The following is a 22015-nucleotide window of genomic DNA, read 5'->3' as shown; positions in this document are numbered from 1 at the left end:
ACCCAAGTCTGGGGAGAAACAAGTGCATTAAAGGCATTTTTCAACTTCTTCTGCATTTTGTTTTCAACTTACAATAGTGAAAGATAGTATGTATATTACAGGAAAAAATGGAAAAAAATATTAGTTTTGTTGCTAACGCTTCTAAATACTGACTCCTCCAAAGATGTTCAGCCTCTCAATATGTTCTAGAGCTCTTGATGGAGAGCATCAAAGATTTCATAAATAAAGGGAATAAAGCGTACTCTTTTTTTTTTTTTTTTTTTTTTTTTGAGGGTTGAATACTGACAGGAGGACAGGCTGCCAGGAACTGGGAAGTGCTTGAAAAAAAAAAAAAAAGCAGAATTAATGCTTGTTTTCCTGTAAGAAAGCTTTACAGATAATGTCCAAGAGAGAAGACTTCAAATGAAACTCATGCAAGTAAAATACTGCTGTGTAATTACAGGTGTTACTGAGTTGAGCTGCTCCCTGTTAATCACACTTAATTAATATAACCCAGTTGAAAGGTGATTTATGGGTGGTTTGAATAAGTGTGTAAGATCAGGAGGACTGGTTTTCTGCTTTCTATAACAGAGATACCATGTAGTCACTTTTTATAAGGTGATGCAAATTCACCCTAAAGCAGAAGAATTAATGGGCAGAGTGGATTAGAAGGGTATGGGAATTTTCCTTAGCTCCTGAACGTATCTGCTTTGGCCTTCCCTTCTGCAGGGGCAGGAGTTCAGCCTCAATAACTTTTTGCATGTTAGAAGGCTTAATACAGACTCATTTTTACTTGTGTGTTCGGTTACCTTTTGACTTGCTGCTATGGCACAACAGTTTAAAAAATTTATTTGCTACTCTATTCTGTACAGGGCATTCAGGGTACTAAATGTCTGGCATTCTGTTGATGTGTGATCTGTTTTAGGGAGGCACATGCCTGGAAACTGTTTCAGCAGAGGTGAGTGGAAGTGTTTCTGGAGTAGAAGAGTGGGAGAAAGGGTAGCTGAGAATCATGAAGATCTAACTGAAGGAATAAAACAAATAAATTCATATTTGAATGAAACAGAATGTTAGAGATTGTTTAACATGGTACATACTCAAATTTCTCCAAACTGTACTGTGCTTGTTACTCATTTTGGTTTTGATGTGTGTTTTTTTTGGTTTTTTTTCCTTTCAGTTCTATACATGCTGGTGTAATAACAGTTTAGCAATGGATCAAAGGAAGAATGATAGTTTTGTCCCAAGTATCACACAGTTGGAAGACTTCCTAACAGAACACGACTCCAATGTTGTTTGGCTGCTAGTAGGTAAGGTGAATCAATTCTGTTTTGGTTAAATGTTTTTTTTTTTGCATGTACTTTTAAACACACTTCTCTAAATGCTGGCATACCAATATTGAATTTCTTACCAAATTACATCAAAACATTGAAAACAGATTTTTATTTCTCATACAGCTGTTAAGTGAGATATGGCAATACTACTTCAGTAATTTAGAAAGCAAAAGTACACAACTATTTCCAATGCTAATTGTGCTGCAACACTTGCGAGGTAAGTCCAGTGCGCAAAGGATGATGCTCTACAACTGTGACTGTGCAAAATAAGAACTCAGTGAGAACTTCTTTCCATGAAATAAGCTTTTTCTAACATCAGAGTAAGCTCGTGATTAACTGTAATACCATAACAAAGGATTAGCACTGTAGCACATGACGGGCAGATACAATAACTTTGTTATACCAGTATTTACATATCTGCCATTTAATATTGTATAGTCTGAAAAGTGATACAAAGACTACTGTGTTTAATGACACAAATTCTAGGTTAAACTGTGTGCCACAATAAGCCTTTAAGTCAAACTGTCATGTACTCGGTTATGGGCTGTTTTTGTAAAGATGCCTGATTTAGGTATGCTAACTTTTTTATAACACTGGTGCTATTGTTTATTTTTCTGTAGGTACTTTTATTTTCTAAATCTATAAACAGGTGTATCAGGGACAGGCAAATAAAAAATAAGTTGTATTCAGGTCCAGATAAAGAGTGCTAGAAGTGTATGATGGATTTGGACTTTTCCAAAGGTAGATAATGCCTGCTTTTTGATCTTGATTCTTGGACCTCAAGTGAGGGGCAGCACAGGAAAAACAACTTTATTTTTTGACTTCTGGGAAGTTAAAGCATGTCAGTTGGGTATTGATGTACTGGAATTATTTTTCAGTAGGCCAAACTGAATGAAAAAGGTGTACGCGCATTAGCCAAAGGTGCTTTCTGAATATTATTTATTTCACTTTTATATGTTGACATGAGAAGTTCATAATCAGCATAAAATTCTGAGTGTAATCAAGATGAAAATAAGGGAAGTCACCATGCTGATAGTTGCTCATAGTAAAATGGGGAGCAGATGCAGAACAGATCTAAAAAAATTGTCTCTGGAAGCTTTGACTTGAGACATGAAGATGTTTAGGTCTTTCACCAAAGAATAAAAGTGTCAAATTACAGTCTGCAGAATTTTCTTTCTCTGAGTTTCCTGCTCTGCACTGGATTCTTAGAGAAACTACTAGTAATTCTACTTGGAAAGTACGTAGGAGATAAGCAGTCCCATGTAGCAGCTATAATTTAAACCAAAAGCTTTGCTTAGCTTTCTTATTTGCTTGAATGTGTTAAACTTACACATTTCTTTTGTCACAGAAGCGTGGGGAGAACTACAGGAAATAATACAGTTCATCCCCTTTTTCTGTGGGGAGAATGACCTACATAAAATTATGCAGTTTTAGGGAGCTGCTGATCTCTCGATCAACTCTAAGAAACCACCTGATATTTTAGAAACAATGCCACAAACAACAGAAAAAGCTGGGTAGCCTCCTGTTACTATGAGGTTTGGATAAGAAACATATTAAAGTAACATTTATTAACTGACCCAATTTCAACCAGCCATTCCTCCTTTGCTTTCATCTGTTGACCAATGGCGTCCTGTTATGAGAAAACAAAGAAGGAAGTCAATAGTTTCTTCTGAATCCTGAATCAGCTAACTATTGATCCCAGTAAAAGAGGTGATGCATTCCAGAAGTGAACTTGCTCCTCAAAGAGCTGTTGCTCAATTCTAGAATAATTTCTAAAAGTTGCATGCAGTAAAACTTTCCAAAAGTAATTTCCAAAATGTGATTTCCGTGAAGAGGCTTTTAAAATCAAGAATGTAATTATGAGTTGAATAGATTTTATGGGATCTGTTGCTTAATAGTGGAGACTAAATTTAGTGAGGGGAAAGAAAATGCTACAATTTGTGTCAGAGATGAGACTAGTGGTAAGGCAGCGGATTAGGACCATTGTGCCTGGAAACTGCACTAGTCTGCTGTTTTTTCTGTGTATGCCACCTTAAGAAGGTACCTTCTTGGCTTTGGTATCTCGAAACTAAGTGTCTGGTTGAACTCTAATCTTAAATTAAGTTTTATTACTGGAATGAGGGCCTTTCAGCGTGAGTCATCTCACCTTTCTCCCTACATTCATAGAGGATCAGCAGTGAGTATCTTACTCATTTGAAAGCAAGGGGAGGTAAACCCTGTCCTTGGAGTGTGCCCTCACTGAATACCAAGAGCAGTTTCTTTCCTGGGGAAAGAAACTTTTTTTTTTTTTCTTTCCTGCCTTGTTTCTGTGTAATCACCCACACAAATTTGGTTTGTTTTACATGCCAAGCAGCTTACCTGCCTAAGTCTATGAGCTGCTTGGATTTTGGCCACACCGGATCCATTTTCCAGTAGGGAAAAGGTGGAAGTTATGCAAGTTTTTCTCTTTTACCTTCTCATGTTTCAAGAAAGCACAGGTGTTGTTACAAAGCAGTGGAGCATCCCACTGCAAAAAAATTAAGGGGCAGTAAAAGGACAGCTTGGATTTTTTGAATTTTTTTGTTGGCTTTTTTTTTTCTTTTTTTGAATAACCATCTGAACTCTGCAGAGTGAAGGCATCATACCCATATGCCATTCTGCACTTCCCATTTCCCATAAAAGGCACAATAAAACTGAGTTTTTCAGTATGAAGTGTACACATAAGTGAAAAATTTCTCTTACAAAGTTTGGTTAGTATAATGAGTAGAGATACCTCAAATACAAAACCTCCTTGCTTTCCCACTCCGCTCTAGGTGAAACAGAATGGTAATTATCAGTAAAGTCAGTAAAAACTAGTCCATTCTCTGGCAGTCCCATTCCTTTTGGGTTTGTCCTTCAGGAAGGTTTGAGAACCCTTGTAGTCAGAAATAGGTTACCAGCTCTTAATCAACTAAAGTAAAAATTACTTTGGGGATTAGCAGACCTATTTTTTTATTTTTTAAACATATTTCTAATCGGATTGCTATTTTCTTTTTTTCCTATCAAATTCCGTGCGTGAAGTGTTGACAGATTTCTGCTAACCCAAGGACTGGTACATTTCTTTCAGGATACAGCAGCTTAGGAAGTGGTTTCAGATGTGATAATGTTTCCTGTGCTAAGATGTGAAAGACTAGAAATTTAAGTTACTGGAGATGAAATGTAGCGTGACTTTAGTGGTGGTATATTTTTAGGGTATTTTGAAACAAATGACCATGTGAGATAACGCATGTTATGATTTGATCTGTGAAATTTTAACTTCTTGGATGATAAGGGATGTAATGAAATAATGAAATATATGCCTTTTGCATATATTTCCTCTGTAGAACAATTGGTTTTGGTTTGTGGGGTTTTTTTTATGTTGGGGAATAGAAAAGCAGTGAAGAATCTGTATTTTTCTGTACTTCCCATTTCCCCTTCTCCCCCCCACCATCTCTTCACACCCTTCTTTACACCGTCACTCTGAAAACACACACTAAAGTGTCCCATCAGTTTCAAATTTTTTTTGAGAGTAGGAAGAACACTGTTGTGCTTTATAGTCTTAAGAGGTAAGGCTTTTATCTGGGTCAGCATAGTTAAAAAATATGTTAATTAATTTTAATCTTTCAACAGCGACAATATTGTCTTGCGGATGGATTATCTACCTAACTTATTATAATTCCCGGAACATTGGACTCATTTTAACACTGGTTCTTAACAGATTGTATAAACATGGCTACATTCATATTGGTAAGTTATGATTACTGTAATGCCGCTGTTTATCTACTGCTTTTTATTATACCTCAATTTCCTAAAAACTTGAAGTAAAATCAAAGTGTTCCTTTGTTATAGTAATTTGAAAATGGTTAGCATGGATTGAATTTAAGAAGAAAAAAGTTCAATGTCATGTTTGAGGGGAGGATTCTTGGCATAGGTGGAACCCCCCCCCCCCCTTTTTAATTGATGTCTTTTATTATTTTATATTAAAGTTCACTTGGCAGGCTTTTTTAATGTTGAGTTCACTTTTTTCTGGTCTGTATACTTTGTGTACTTAAAACATGTACTTTTTCAAAGCCCTATAACCATAGTGGTTAGTATCCTAAAAGGAGAAGCTTGACCTCCGTCCTCCATGGAGCCTGCCTGATCCACTTCTGAATTTGCCTTATAATTCCGTGTTAAGGTGCAGCTTCCCACTCCCCCACACCTTTGAGGCTGGTTATACAGCCTCTAAAGTGAGGGTAGCGACCGCTGGAGTGGACTCAGAGGGGCACAGTACAGTCTCAAGCCTTGACTCCCTGTTATGGCAGTGTCCTTGCTTCCTAAATAAGCTGTCTGAACAACTAACGTTAATCCGTACTGGGACTGTGATATGTAGAATTTATACTGGCTAGAACATTTGCATCAAATCCATTAACTTTTCTTTTTCTTTTTTTTTTTTTTATCTTTTAAAACGTTTTTGAATAAAACAGGTCAGTACAAATCACTTGGGCACTCGCCCACATTACAAAAATATCTGGTGCTGAATCACAGAGGGCTCTATCCCACAACCTCACTCTGATGGCACTTTTAATTTTCTTTCATTTATTCTTCCATGCCTTCTTCTGTCTGCTTCCCAGAATAATGATGACTTTAGTTCTGGATGTTTTCTGCAACTATTGATCATAAGTGTAGTGAAAACTTAAAACCAAAAAAAATCCTACCCATGCTTGCCTGCCAAAGAGACCCCCACAATAATTTGCTTGTGTCCTCAAGAATTTAAGAACTGTAATCCAGATCACCTTCAAATCCAGCTTTTTGAACAGCAATATAGATGAAATACTTACTGGCTGCTACACTTGATCTGTAGGCTTTTATTAAAATTTCTGTGTGAAACTGCTGTTAAGTAAAGACAGATGGACATAGCTGACCAAATATGTGGTGTTCTTTATAAACTTAATCAGTAAGAAGAGTGTAACATTAATTCTATGATTTACAGCTTGGCTTCAATCAATTAATGTTGATTTTTATTTTTTTTTTTTAATCATGGTTTACTTAACTTTCTGTGGATGAGGTGAGAAGCCCTAGGAAAAATATGGGCTATTACATTACCTGCTGGTCATTTCACGCTTATTAATCCTTCCTGCTGTAAACATGACTTGTCATAATAATTGGAATAAAAATGTTATAGCCATTGAAAATTTGAAAAATTTATTTGTCAAGAATCTTTATTTCTCTTAATTACAGTCTTGCATACAAGGGCTTGGTACTGTCAATGTTCAAAATGGCTTTCCTAACTCTTTTCACAAGCTTCACAAGGCACCTGAGTGACTAGTGTGTCTCAGGGTACCGGTTGTATTCTTGGGTGGTGCCAAACCCAGCACCTTTTAGAGCTGCATCCTTTTTGTCTTGTATGTTCTGAATCTCTTGACTTCCCTTCTTGTCTGAAAGTCAGTGTGTTTTCAAAGGGAAGACTCAAGATACCCAGTAAACCTGTTTTGTACTATATTCCTCCTGCTCAGAAAATAAAGCATTAACAAATTTAGGCTAATGTCTGGTAAACACTTATTTCCACACCAGGTTCCTTTTCGTTCTCTGTGCTGTCTGGAAAAGTCATGGTTCGCGAAATCTATTTCATCACAGAAGACATGTCTATCAGGTACAGGTTTCCAAGGGAGTCACTCTTCTAATAGTGATTTGAAATACAATAAATGCGTATGTCTAAATAACACATATCAAAATACTTTCTTGCAAATGAGCAGTAAATATATTTATAAATGTTAAAACTGAACTGACTCTTTTGATTATAGTATTGAGATGTGTTTAGATACTTGTTAGCTCGTTTGCTGTTTGAGCATTATCAATTGGAACTGGATAAGTTGTCCTTAATATTTGTGAAAGAAAACACTTCAGAGTTTGAAGGACAGCAATTTTTTTTCATTAATGTCTTTCACTCCCTCACGCTCCTGCTCTTAAATCTGGAAGATTCATTTTGGCCAAGTAGTTTGCATTTATTTACTGGAGTTGAGAATAATTTGTTTCATGAACTGCACACAGCAAATAGCTTGTAATTTTGATTCTTACTCTTAAATCTGGAAAGCCTTGAGAAGGCAGTGGGTATGGGGTTTTATAAGTTTCATCTAACATAATAATTGTGTAGTACTGTACTGTATGCTTGCTGCTGTAATGCTTTGTGCTTTAATATTGCTTGTCCACTACTGCAGCTGCAGATCTCTGCACTGCACAAGGCAACATGTTGTGCAGCTGCATATAGGATATTGCATTAGCACTCTCTTAACTTTTGTTCTATCTAATTTATTTGATTTAGAATTCAAGATGGGTTTATCATATTTCGCTGGTGGAAGATGTACAACCCTAAGCAGAAACAGCATGGTAAGTTTCTCAAAAAGATTTCAAAGTTTAAGTTTACAGGTAGCCTGCAGAAAAATACCTCCTTTGCACAATTGCATGCGTGTAATTGATCTGTTAATATGTACCTGAAGTACATTGAATCATCAGAAGGTATGGGGTTTTTTTACTAGTTGATCTATGTTAGTAGACTAGAGCAACACAGTGAAATAAATACAGGATTCATTGCCAGGGACTTGAACCCTGCTTAATACAAACCATTAACCTTAATAGTAGCCTTCGTTAGCTGTAGTCTAAGCACAGTTGAGCCTGTTTTCAAGTTTTAGTGTTGTGATGTTAGTGTTTTAGTAAAAGTGTTATAGTAGGGGATGTTCTTTAGTACTGGATGACCTTGTGTCTTGATGACATCTGTGGTCATAAAGTGAGGAGGTGTGAAAAATTAATTTCTTTTTCCTCCTTATCACTGGCTGAAGAATGATGATTAATACCAGATGCAAGAGATTAATTGTATCTGCGGAAAACACTGTGAGAAAACATAAGTAGCCTAGTGATGTGTGCTTAGTCATTTATAGGATTAGAATCTGGTTGAATGAGAGGTCCTGCCTCTCTTGACTTCTGAAGCATTGCAGCTCCATTGCTAATTCAAGGAGGTCCAGAAATAGCAACTGTCTGCACTTGAGGAGGGCACTGATTGAGAGGCTCATTGAACTTTGGAGGACTTCTCTTCCCCCCCCCCCCCCCCCCATCTCCCCTTTGGAAGTGGCCTCTGATGGTGTGAAGCCTCTTAAGCTTGTCATCAAGCTTGTACAGCTGCTGCTTTGTCACTACCAACTCAACAGTGGTAGGAGTACTGCATACATGTTATGCAGATAAATAAGAGGTACCATTCAGAGTTGCTCACTTCTTTTTATTGAGGCATTATTAAGCCTCTGAGATGATAGGACACAATTCAAGTTCTTTATGCCGTAAGAAGACTAATTCAAAAAGTGGCACCTAGTCTTAGAGTTAATTAGATTTCTCCAACCACAGGTTATTGTCCAACAGGTTTTCATAGAATTTGCTTCATCTGCTAGTTAAAACGTATTTCTCTAGTGGCTCACAGAATGAAAAAAAGGAATTGAACTTAATGCAATAAAGATAGTTGTGTCTGTCTTTGATGCTGGTATTTTTGCTTGGCAGTATTGCAAGGTTTTAACCTTTTCTGCTGGCATTTAAGACCGCATAATTAGCATACAAATAATCCAAGTAACCAAGGAGGTCAGAGGTGTATAGGTCTGACAGCAAAGTAATGTCAATAAAATACTCTCTTAAATAATTACTTGTTTTCCTAGGAAAAATAACCTTACTCAATTTACATTTTGATTATTTAGCAGAGATGCTTTCGGTTTTAACCTTAAAGGAAAAATAAAATCTTCAGTGATTCTTAATTTATTTTACTATATTCTTCCCAATACTTTTTAACCTGCTTGATTGCCACAGAAATACCTGTACCTGATCAAATGGCTGATGATATACCGCATCTTAGATGTATGTTTTGTTCAAGGATTACTGCTTTACAGCTGTTACAGGGAATGATTGGAAAACCAGCTGTAGCTAGACATTACTGATGCATACCTTTGTTTCAGATCCTTCATAAAATAAAAAAAGACAAAATAGAGCTGAGATTTTCCTATAGAAAAACACAGAGGCTGAATCAGGGCTAGTAACAATTTAAAAATCCCACCAGATTCTTATAAAATCACAAGACCTAAATATTTCAATAATTTTGCTTGGAAAAAATACATCTTATGAAGAATTTGATATAAGCAATAATAATTAGTTTCTGAGTGTTTTAGTGGTTTTGGTTTTAAGTTCTGTAATTGAAATGCAATGTGTCCTAACAATAGTGTGAAACAGAACAGGAATGGGATTCTGTTTTTCATAGTAGTGATAAACTTAAAGTCCTGTTAATGCAGAAATAATGTGACCTCATTCTGTTTTATTTTTTTTCCTGAGACATATTCAGAGTGTTAGAGGAGGATTTTTTTGTGCACAAAGGGGAGACCAGTGAGAGCTCCTGAAATACTTAAAAGGCCTTAATAAGTCAACTCCCTTTCAGGTCATTTCAGGTGTTCTTGACATCACCTCTTTGCTAAAGGGCTGTACTCGATAATCCAGTTTTCAGTGGTAAGATTATTAAAGTTAAGTGCCATTACAACTGTACACAAGGAGCTGAACTTCAGCATTGGGGACATGTTAAATTTTCTAAAACCTATCTTTGTTTGTTCGAATGTGTACAAAACTTCTATGTCTCTGTCTTGTGAAGGAATGTGCTGAAGTTAGTGCAGGCTCATATGTTCCCCACTGAGCTTGTGGGAGGAGAATGACTAGAAACTAATTTGTATATTCAGAGGTTTTAGAACCAGAAAGGGATTTGATGTTCATCCAACCCAGTCACACAAGTTGTAAAGTTTTCCCTGGAAGCGAAATAAGTGACCTTTTATAAAGATTGAGTGATGATGAGTATTTGACATGTTCAGTAAGTGATGCCAAAGTAAAATGGTTTTTAATGCTAGGATTTACATACTTAATCTTGATAAACTTCAGCTTCCAGGTTGTTACTCCTGTTGGTAAGAAAAATGCAGTGTCGTTCCACATGCCAACAGAATATGTTCATGTGTTATTGGAATATTTTTCCCTGATAATTGCTTTCTAATCACATGGCTTCTTAGCTTTCTTCCTGAGGAGCTGAAGAATGTGGCAGTGCCTGCCAGTCGCTGCTGACCTGCTGAGATCCACTGACTTTTGCAAGTCTTATGAGGACACAGAAAGAAATAAAAATGGGGCGCAGAGCTTCATCTGAGGTTTTGTCAGAGAACAGTGAAGGTTATTAGGCAAAAGAGGGGAGAACAGTTGCGTTCACTGCGCTGTGTGTGATTTGCAAAATGGTTTATCATGTACTCTTCCTGTTGAACTTCTGGTGGTCAATATGTGTTTATGATCAAAGGGTAGATTACAGTAATGGATGCTAGGAAGTGTCACTATTAAACCTCTGTGTCAGAAAAAGGAAAAATGAAAATGCTTTGCATCCTTTTTTGGGGTTCTTTGGGTTTTTTCCCCATGTTCTAAAACTTAGAGAAGTATTTTGTTACCATTCTTGGCTTGTACTGTAATTTAAGGATGCTCTTCATAAAGCCTTAATCAGAGTTCCTTGCATAAGAGAAGGTTTGAACCACAAAAAGTTTGGGTAATGATTATTGATAGCATGTAGTGAAGTTGCATGTGTGTGTGTGTTTTTGTTTTTTTATTAAAGTTCCCCAGTTTGACCTGGCAAGCGCAATCTGTTTTTCATTGTGGCACTGTGTTTGTACTAAGCTTGTCATAGCAATGTTGAAAGAATTTCATCCAAAAAGTCAAGCACGTGGGTTGTCTTTTCGAGTGTTAAGTTCAATCATACTGGGACTTGAGAATAGGTTTTGTACATACTTGAGAAATGAAAGTGGTTTAGGAACACAAGTTGGAGGATTGTGTTGTGAATAGGGTGTACCCAGATGTCTTGGCTTAGGTGCCACAGCAGTATTAATGTTCATGTTGTAAAACTATATAGTATAGTTTGTGTGGTACTTTTTGAAGGGGAAATACTGTTTTGAGAACCAATTCCACTACTTTTTATTGTTGGGAGTGACTTGTTTCATGTTCCCATTAGGGCTTATTTAGTGGGTATGTTTATGTTGAATGGTTTGGGTGGGTGCGATGCAAACATTTTAATAAATAATAAAGAAATAAATAATACATCTTGACTGAACTCTGTAGGATGCCAGTGTTAAAACCTTGGCTACATTAATCACCTTGATTCCAACAAATCTTGATAAAACTTCAGTATTTTGCTATCAAACTGGTAGTTACTGTTACATAACCTATATATGTACTTCTTTTGCATCATTTAAGTATATGACATTCAGATGTACTTGTCTCTTTTTCCTTGCATTTTTCTTTTGCAAAAGTGTCTTAGGCAACAAACTTGGTGTGTGGAAGTCAAATCTTATTTTTGTTACTAGGAAAAAGAGGTAGTTGTCTCTTTAAATCTTCTTTAAAGAAATTAATTACTACATATGATTTCATTTAGTTAATGAAGTCTAATGCTTGCCTCCAGGAATTGAAAAATTAAATTTATTTGTTTTCTTGATGATACTGAGATCTCCCAGGTGAACTATTGTGTATCCCAATCTTTGTCCATCCTTTGCCTATATCTTATTGATGCAAGTTAACATTACCAACAAACAGATTTGATAATGAGCCTGTTTCAGTTCCTTCCTGTTTTTATAAAAGCACTAACTTTTTTCTGTCTCCTGTTCAAGAAAACTGTGATGTCAGTGCTTTCTGGAGACTTGCAATGCATTCACTTCTTTTTTTTTTTGTTTAATAATTATATGGAAATTTCTGGTAATTTAGCTGTGAGGGCTAAAAGATATGTTGCTGTTGTATTGTATAGATGTGTAACAGTGGGGGACAGATAAGCTTGATAGGAAAGAGGATGCATTTAATAAAGCAGGTGTCTATAAGCTTTGGCTCTTGGCCAGCTGCATTTCTTCTCTTGACCCTGGCCACAACAGCAGTGGTGTTTGCTCTGACTTCTTAATTTATTGTGTCTGTGGGAAATGTACCCACTGAGTTACAGATTGGGGACTGCTGTAATAACCGTTGATGCTTCAGCTTCCTAAAGTCTGTTTGACTTAGACCAGATTGGGTTTTAGAGAGCTCAGGTCTCTTGAGTGAACGTGTAATGGGCACTCTTTCAACTGGGTAATTAGGGGGAAATTGTGTGAGCTTTTTCCTCACATTAACTACATAATTAGGTCATACTATCTAAGGCAAAAGTATGTCAAAGTATGTCACAAACAGCTCTGTATGCAACTAGCAGATGTTAAACTAGTTTTCAAGTATCAGAGAGTCAAGCTGATATTACAGTTAAAATTTTAATTTGTGGATGTTTTGACCAATTGTGCAAAATTAGTATGCTTCTTGTGAGTTCTGCATATTGGTGTTTTCTGTTTCTCTGCAAAAGAAAGCTTTTTCCCAGTTCAGGCCTGCTGTACCACAGAGCTTGGCTAGAAAACGATTTGGGTTTTGAGACTGAATTGGTCTCAAGTATTGATGCCTGTACTAAAAAGCAGAAGTTGGCACAGAGGCTTCTGTGCTGTGCATCAAGAGGGATTCTTGTTTGGTTTTATATATGAAACTGAATAAACCTCGTTTACCATTTTCTGCAGCTCATGCCTGGGTTTATTTTTGGGTTGTGACCTAAGGGTGAAATACTTTTTGGTTTTGTATTTTGTGTGCAACTGTGCTCCTTACCAAGTTTTATTGATTTGCAAGGGAATATTGGAATAGAATTGGAAACCCTTTTCGTACTATTTGTTTAGATCCAAAGGCAGAAACACGACTGTATATTATGGTGAATGACTTTGAATTTCATGTGTACAACCGTTCTGAGCTTTATGGTCAACTTCAAGAACTATTTGGATTGGATCCTACAATAATTCCAGCAAAGAAAGATGATGAAAAAGCACAAGTAAACGGGAGGCAGAGAACACATACCAATCTTGAAAGGTAAATTATTATTAATTTTGCTGTTTTGTTGATGCTTTGCTCTGAAGTGCTGAACTGATCTGGTAATGTTTTGTTAACATAGGCTCTGGAGGCCAAATGGTTAAAGTGCAGCTGAGAGAGAAATTGCAGCAATGAGCCTGACAGTCTAAATCATCTTCCTTTCCTCGGATTCCTACCGTGATAATTAAAAAACACGACCAAACAAACTAAACACTCTTTGTTTAATGATCAGAGACAGGTTGAAAAAAATCTATTTGAAGTACAGTGTGGAAAGGGGGCATGTGTTGAAGAGGGTTAAGCTTGCAGAATAGTAATGGTATTGCTCAGTAGAAGTAACAGCTGCTCAAGACATTCAATAGACAAAATGTGAGGATCTACATGGTGTTGGGAGGACTTACTGGTTTCTAACCTTTAAACTCAGTCTGATTTCACAAGTTGTATTTCTAGGGGTGTGTGTTGGTGTCTAGCTACACAAACCTTCTTGTTTCATTCCTCTTTTTGGGGTACTCGGGAAAACATGAGGTGTGTCTTTAAGGAGTTCTACATGGCTTATGTGTCATGAAATCAGACGCTCAATAATAAGCCTGTCTTTGGGCAGAATCACACCAGACTGATTTATTGGCAGGAGCAGAGAAGATCTAATGAGACTTGAGTCCTTCCACTGCTGCTGGCCAGGCCAGTACGTGTTACTGAATTAGTGGGCAGCTGCAGGGTGCTGTGGCAGTTCTGAATTGGAGTAAGGGCTGTGCCTCGGAGCCAGCCTCTTCACGTTTTCATCTTATGCCCTTGTTGACAGGTGCAGGAAGAACTTTGGGCAGGATGTGTCTTGGGAAATGAAAAATCCCACACCTAAATAGGAATATTTAGAACAGACTTTTTTTTTTCTGAACTGTTGCTGAGTGTTAGATGTGGCATGCTTGTTTCCTACCTGTGTCGGCTCAGCGTACCAGCACCCAAGCTGTAGCTGCCTGTTCCCTGCTGTTCCTCCAGGCCCTGGAGGAGTCAGCAGTAGTCTGCTAGCAGGTCACTTACAGGAGGCGCCCCTGTGGGAAGGAGTGCTCCCTGGGATCTGTGCACTGAAGACCCCTAGAAGAAAAAGTTAATTAGTTCTGCTGCAGAAAAGACAAAATAATAAAACCCGTTTTTTCCTGTAGTGTTAAAGTAAAAACAGAATCTCAAGACCCTTCTTCTTCATGGAGATCGCTTATTCCAGTCATTAAAGTCAATGTGAGCACGGTAAGTGAAAAGACCCTGATAATGAAAATAGTTAGCAGTATATGTTTAAAAATCAAGCTTGCCATTCATTTTTCTTACACATTCTTTTGGAGTTTTTGTTCTCCTTCATGCTTTAACAAAGATTTAAAATGATACCACCAGCACTTCTCTGACACAGTCACAAATCCTGCTGGTGCTGATGGAAACATGGTTATGTTCTCTGTTTTGGGAAATACCTGTGTCTTAGACTTGCAATGATTTGAGGAATATCACCAAGTAATTAAGCTTGGTAATGCATGTTGTATGATGTGTGGTGTGTTGAGTTTTTGGGAGGTGTTTGGGTTGGGGTTTTTTCTTCTTTTTTCTTTTCTTCCCTGCATTTTTTAGTAGAGGTATTTGGACATGTTCCTTAAAAGTTGATGTTGCCTACCAGAAAAACTAGGAAAACTATTATGGAGGTGATAGGAGATAGAATATTGAGAGTTTAATGTACAAGGTAGTATTTTTAGGTATGCAGAGATTATGGCCAGGATTTTTGTCCATAGTCTTCATTGGCATATGGCCAGTTAAACTGCATTATTACAGGTCAACATGTACATATATATAAGAGCAGTGTGTAATGTGTAATTGGGTTTTCTTTTTGATTTAGGGTCGCTTGGCATTTGGGAATCATTATCAGCCACAAACACTTTGTATTAACTTTGATGATGCTTTTTTGACATATACCACAAAACCACCTTCGAGCCACCTTGATCAGTTTATGCACATTGTGAAAGGAAAATTGGAAAATGTTAGAGTCATGCTGGTTCCAAGTCCAAGATATGTTGGTCTTCAGAATGATGAGTAAGTTTTGGGTATTTTTATTTACATATTATTTTATTATTTATTTTAAGAAAATGGAGAAAAGAATGTTGGTTGTGTTTCTGTGACTTTATTTTTCTTAGCGTGTTTGGATGGTTGGTGTTTCTACCACTCTGAAGGTTTTAAATGTTGGGCCTTTGAATCTTTGAAACTATTTTATTTATGGAGAAAAGCACTGGTTTTCTATCTCTTTAAAGATTTTTTTTTTTTTTGTGTGTTCTGCTCTGTGATTAATCAGGGAATCTTCAACTAGATCAGGTTGCTCAGAGCCCTGTCCAGCCTGACCTTGAATGTTTCCAGGGTTGGGGCATCCTGCATTCAACTTTTATTTTCCTTCATTCAGGTGCTGTATCTGTACACAGGCTTTGACAGCAATACATTTCTAGTACAAATACAAGGTTTAAAGTGTTAACTTCTGTAGAGCTGATTTGCTTATGGTTTGGAAAATAATTTGAAAAAAAATGAGCAAAAGCTGCGCACTTGTTATGGTAGAAATCATGTTATCTTTTGAAGACAGACTGCTGATTCTTTTACCTCTGTGTATCCCACATAAGCAGGGTTATGCAGCTCTAATGAGCTGAATGGCAGTAAGTTGAACAAAAGAAAGGGTGCTTGCATGAAGTGATTTGACACTAGGATTCTTGTTTTATTATACTTTAACCAGCAAGACATTTATGTGCATACTATGTTAATGTCCCTGACTGATATGGTATGAACATTGTAACCAGAATTTTCTGCATTATCTTATTTAATGCTTGCAATGTTACATATTCAACAGATAATTTGGACAAAACTGCTGAATTTTGGAGTCTTTTCACAGACATTATTTGCTCAACAAAAAATAAATAATGTATACTACCCTTGGGCAATTATGTTTATGATTATACCTATTCTATACCTCCTAAGCAACAACATCCAGAGAATGAATTACAATTTTTGCAAATAAACTCTTATGTTGTTTGCCTGTACCTTAATTGGCTTTGTATCAGCCAAATACTGCCTTCTATCATATACCTTCATAGGTTTTCAGAGATCATTCTGTGGATGTGTACAGAATCTTACTCTTCCAACATGACGACAAAGGAAATTTCTCAAACTAATATTGAAAACAAACAAGATTAAAACAGAATAGGATTAAGATACTCAAACTATTAGCTTTTTCTCCTGCTTCCGCAAAGTATTTTCTCTTTATGTTGTCACCATCCCTTTAGCTCCTGATGGCTGAAGGATGGCATTTGTGCAGAAAACATGCCCTAATTTCCTGGGTAGATTCAACAAATGACCCAGTTCACTGGAATGGGGAATATTTCAAACTTTAGAGCCTGCCCTCTTGTGCTTCTTTGGCTTAAAAATGAAGCTGGGTGTCTTAACTTTCAGAAATTCCTGCAGGCAATACACATATAAAAAACAGCTAAGTGACTTGATGAAATTTCTTACAGACTGGCTAATTGATACAAACATCAAAAACTCACCTTGAAAGCTGTCATATTATATTACAAACAGACATGTCAATGCCTCCATCACTTCTTGCAAAGAAATCCTCTGAAACCCAAGGAAAAAAAAATTGTGCTAGGAAAAGCAGATCAAAGGAGAACAAGTTTGGAAAGCAGTGACTGAGTCAGCAGGCTCAAAATGGAAGTTTAAGATAAGATATTAGGAAATACTTTTTAATGATGATGATAAACTCATTATCATTATTTGCTATTATCAAATTAGGTTTTGCAAATGACTTATGTTGGAGTTTCTAGGGTTCTACCACCTCCACCAGCTAAGTCTGGCAAGGTGAAACTATTCTTGCTGAGGTTAGGGAGCCTCCCATTTTCTGTGGAGGTACCTTCTTGTGCACTTTAAGCTGGGAATACAGCTAAAAGAAGCACTACCGTGTCTTTTTTGCATGGCTATGCAGTGAAAACTGACCATGGAATTCATCCCTATTAAGAAAAATATAGATGTTGGTCTTAAAGCTAAATAGGTTCTGCTACTGGATTCACCACCTGTTGGTTATCACCTAACCTGTGATGAGCCTAGGACTGGTGTAAGGAAAGATACCACTTTTCTTGGCTGCTGTTTTGTTTGCTATGGCCTGTGACGCTTTGATAATACAAAACTATAAGCTACTTCAGTCATCTACTGTCTATTTTCAGATTCTTCTTAAAAGTGGAATCAAAAAACTAGTGACAAGACATGATGATACGGAAGAGAACTTTCCTCTTTGTGGAGAAAACTCACACTGAGCAGGCAAAAAGATTTTACAAGTGTAGTGAGTTCAGAGAGTTCAGAACAAGAGCACAAACCAGAAATGTATAATGGAATGTGTAGGCATGGTAAAGACGTACATGAAAACAATTTGAGGAAAAGGACCGAGGAACACATTTAGCTACTGCATGGGGTTTTGTTGGTTCCTTTTTCACCCCTTGCACTTCCATTTAGTGTAAGACTTCGTACCTTTACTCCAGAAAGTGGAGTATGGGAAAGGTGATGAGTATGACGTGTCAGCGGGTGTTTGACAGGAGGATTTGGCCGTTCTGTCAGCTCCTAAAGCTTTCCTGTAGATACTTCTCTTTCCTACAGCTACATGAGAGTTTCTGTTAGGTTGTGAAGTTAAGCCAAATTGTCCATTGTGAAGACAACTCAGCACAAAGACTCTATAATGCCATTTAAGATAGTGGTTTAGATTAAAACAAAATTATTAATTATTCTGAATTGGTATAAGTAAATGCTGCTAGGAGGACAGAAATAAACAATTGTTAAATCTGCCCTATGCTTTCATACTTTACAGTAATTTTTATTAAAACAGTCACGTACCTTCTCCAGTGTATTTCTGTAGATAGCTTAGGTAAAGCTGTATAGTGTTTCCAGACCTGTGCCCTTCATGTGAAAGGGATATAGTGTTCTGTATTTCACAGCACAAAACATACAGCAGCTTGAGCAGCAGGGAGCAAGTACAGTTTGCCATCATAGACGGCTGCCTCGTGCTGCGGCTGGCTGACCTTCACGGGGAGATGCTGAGCTGCTGGAATGAGATGCAGCCCCTGCCCAGTGGTGTGCCCTGCTGGGGGTGGCGTCATGCAATGGCGAGCCATTGTGGCCGCTAGAGAAGTTACTGCCAGGCTCCTGGATTTTGCAGCTGGTGGTGGCGTGAGCTTCCCCTCTCCTGTGTTACAAAGCAGGGTGGCTTCCCCTGAGCCCCATGGCGGTATGCTCAGTGCGAGGGGCAGGTTACCAATCGCACGTGTGCCACGGTGTGCTTGGCAGTCTTGCTGACCTGCCTGTGCCTGTTCACAAGTGCGGATGGAATACACTGAACTCTTCCCATGAGCTAGTATTTGCATATCTCTAAATGCTTTCCTTCCCACTTCTGTTCCTGAGCCAGTAAATGATTGGGTTGGATTTTTTTTTTTTTCACATCTTGCTCTATTTGCATCTTGTTGGGGGGGCCAGTTCAATTTTGGACAGAAAAAAAGAAATGGAAAACTGGTAGTGAGTAGAAAGTATTTAATCTTTCACTGCTGTCATTACTCTCAAGGTAAAATTGATTTCAAGGTTCCTGCTCTGTTGCTTTTCAAGAACTTCTGGCACTATATGGGCTCTGCATATGCTCTTTTCTGTATTTTCCAAGTTTTTCTGCATTTGGAATGAGCTGCGGTAAAATGGGCAATGTGCTTCTAACAAGCCATGCTGTTAGACCGTGTATTTCTGTTATTGGAATTTTCTTTTTTAGTTAAGAACTAGCAACTTATAAAAGTGTTTGAAAAGTGGCAAACATCTTTTGCAGTAAAAATGGAACTTTCATATTATAGTAGTATTACTACTAGAAAATTTAATAGTATGTAAATTAACATGTGTTAATGCTGTAAGAAAGGGATTGTAATATACCAGTATAATAGTGTTAGGAGAAGTGTTTCGTGTATTAGTTTTATCACTTATATCCTTTTATACTGAGGGAAATGTTATTGAGGAAGAACAGCTTTTTTTTTTTCCCTTTTAAACTAATGGTCTAATTACTGAAGATGTCCCTTTGGATCAGAGTGCTATTTTAGTAAGAAAACAATTAGCAGGTGAAAAAACGATGTAGGACAAGGAGAAAGGAACTCTTGATGGAAAGAAACATTAAAAGTAAAACTTTGGTAGTTGGTTGGGGTGTATAATATCTGAGAAATGTCTTTGTGGAGAGGAACCTGGTATGTTTGTGCTTGGGTTAACTAAACTTTGAAGTTACTCTATGTAGTAGTAATAATAATAATGTAAAGATTAAGTGGGTTTTTTGCAAATCAGGGTAGACATAGCCTAGCAATATGACAGCTACCTTTTTGATAGGAGACTTGAGACAAGATAAACTTAAATATTCGCTGTTTATTTTCAGAAGGTATTCAGCCTGAGGTAGCAGATCAGGAGTCACAGTGTGATAGAGAGACATGGAGAGTAACTGAAGTTACAACCTGCACTTCAAATTTGGCTTAAACAGCTGCGTTTGGGCAGACTGTGGTGTGGCCCAGGCACTTCTGTCTGTTGCGTCCACCTTTTTGGTAGTGTGACACAAGACCGATGCCTGGTAGATAAGGTAGCCTGTGGCTCATCCAGGCAGCCTGCCGTCAGGCTGCTAGCAAGACCAGTATAGACTCATGAAGCCAGTATCTTGGGATTGCATCGAACTTGGGTCTTGCCTACAAAATTTTCTGGTGAGGTACCGCCACATACACTGTACCTTTGCTGTTGGCTTGCTTGACACAGATAGCAGTTTTATTGATGATTCCGTGGTTAAATAGGTACTACTTAGAAGCTACAAGTAAGCCTGACCTACGTAATCTCTTCTGTTATTCTTAACATGTTACACTTAAAGTTACTTGAATTCATAAAGATTAATTTTGGTGTGTTGTTTTTTCAATTTTATCTTTGCACTCTTTTTCCATTACAGACCACCAAGACTGATGGGCGAAGGATTTGTTGTAATGCAGTCCAACGATGTCGATATCTATTACTACATGGATGAACCAGGTATCTTTGTTAAATACAAAGATAAAATTGTAAAGGAATTGAAGGCTGTTTGTTTATTTGATTGTCTGGACTTGCAATTCCTTCTTTTTTTTTTTTTCTTTAATGTTTAGAGAGTTAGTGTGAAACTTTGGAGCCAATAAAATCATTCGTGAGTACACTTATGAATGCTTATAAGTTCCTGAGTTTTTTCTGCAAATGACAGAAATTTCTACTGAAACAAATGAGAGAAAGTTTACGTATTTTATATTTAGAAGGAAGTGAAATTTGGAGCTGCATTCTTTTTAATGGTTGTTGTAAATTTCTAGGCTCTTTCATGTAAGAGGCCTGGGGTATTCCATAGTTGAAATAACTGTACAGGTAGAACCAATGTTTTTATCAGCGAGTAGTTTATATAGATGTAGGTACTCTGTCAGCAGTGCCTTCCACAAGTCTTGTCTGCAACTTGGAAGCAATTAATCTTGATATTTATTCTTGAAACAAGTTGTGTTTTAAGGTGTAAACTGAAAAAGATGCAGGTTTTCAAAAGTACTTCAGCAGTGGGGACAATACCTATAGGGGATTTTGGGAAGTTGATTTGATCCATTGATTTCTGAATATTGGGGTGTCTGTCTTTTTCACTTTAAATCCAGTGAATTATATTACCATGTTATTTTGCTGGAGTTTTTTTTTTTGTTTGCAAAAGCTTTTGCTCTGACTCCATGTAAAAGTATTGCCTGAATCTTGAACAAAGGTAACATGTTCAATAACAATGCATACTGGTGTAGGATAGGCGTAGGAAAGCCTGTATTGGTAAAGAGCATGCTGAACAGATAAAACTGCTGTGTATGTCAGCATTTCACTGACATCAGTGAGGAGTGCTTCGGAAAACACCAGAGATTTTTGGTCATATTCTCGCCCTTCCACTGGGAGTCTGCATTGGATTGTGGCTTGATATTTACGCACTGTAGTGGTTTCAAATAAAATTGACATCAGGACACTTTAATTGTCTTGTGCTTAACAAACATTTTTCGTGCGAATTTGAAGCAGCTTCCTCAAATAATCTGTTTATTATATTATGTAATATAGGTCTCGTACCAGAGGAGACGGAGGAAAGTAATGATGGAGAAGCAAACAATGAAGACAGCAAATTACAGGATCTGCCACCGTGTTGGGGTTTGGACATTGTTTGTGGAAAAGGAACAGACTTCAACTATGGACCTTGGGCTGACAGGCAGAGGTATTACCACGATTTACATCTTTACTTTTTATCTTTAATATCTGTTATTATTGAGAAAACATTCTAAAGTTTCTAGTGTGCGATTGCTCAGACTTGTAATTTGTATGGGGTAGGCTAGGCAGTCTAAAAGAGAAGTCCTACCACAATGGTTTAAGATAAGTAAATTCATTGTTGCTTCTCTTGTTGGCCTTCCAAAGTTAGGATCACTCAGTGATTATTTATTATTAAATTAATAAATTATGTTCCTGTTTTCTGTGAACAGAGTAGTTTTACTGTTTACCAAGTGTTACATATCTAAGGGTTTAACCTTTTAATTGGTTACCTTTAGACTTGCCAAGCTCCTGTTAGCTCATGGTTAAGAATACACTTCACATTGATGTGAAAATTTTATGGGAGTACAGATCTGGCTAGGAAAATAATGGGGGGGGAATCATTTATCCCTGCTTAGGAGAATCAACTGCTTGATACCGTCTCCAAAGTATTTACTATC

The 22015-nt window shown here is 37.3% G+C and overlaps 1 protein-coding gene across 14 annotated transcripts in view; it reads left to right on the top strand.

The window, feature by feature from the left end:
• The window catches only part of BLTP1 (bridge-like lipid transfer protein family member 1), a 125136-nt gene that overhangs the window by 6956 nt on the left and 96165 nt on the right, over positions 1 to 22015 (top strand). For all 14 annotated transcript variants that reach the window (XM_055794858.1, XM_055794855.1, XM_055794856.1 and 11 more), the window contains exons 2-10: positions 1157 to 1286; positions 4938 to 5054; positions 6861 to 6939; positions 7609 to 7673; positions 13052 to 13238; positions 14393 to 14474; positions 15103 to 15296; positions 20230 to 20309; positions 21375 to 21525. In XM_055794858.1, the coding sequence (XP_055650833.1) occupies positions 1190 to 1286; positions 4938 to 5054; positions 6861 to 6939; positions 7609 to 7673; positions 13052 to 13238; positions 14393 to 14474; positions 15103 to 15296; positions 20230 to 20309; positions 21375 to 21525 (1052 nt within the window). In that variant the 5' untranslated portion in view covers positions 1157 to 1189. The remainder of the gene's footprint in view (positions 1 to 1156; positions 1287 to 4937; positions 5055 to 6860; positions 6940 to 7608; positions 7674 to 13051; positions 13239 to 14392; positions 14475 to 15102; positions 15297 to 20229; positions 20310 to 21374; positions 21526 to 22015) is intronic.

Source organism: Falco peregrinus, chromosome 2 (assembly GCF_023634155.1).
Source record: "Falco peregrinus isolate bFalPer1 chromosome 2, bFalPer1.pri, whole genome shotgun sequence".
Taxonomy (NCBI): domain Eukaryota; kingdom Metazoa; phylum Chordata; class Aves; order Falconiformes; family Falconidae; genus Falco; species Falco peregrinus.
The sequence above is the reverse complement of the archived record's forward strand: the minus strand, read 5'-3'. Positions and strand labels throughout refer to the sequence as shown.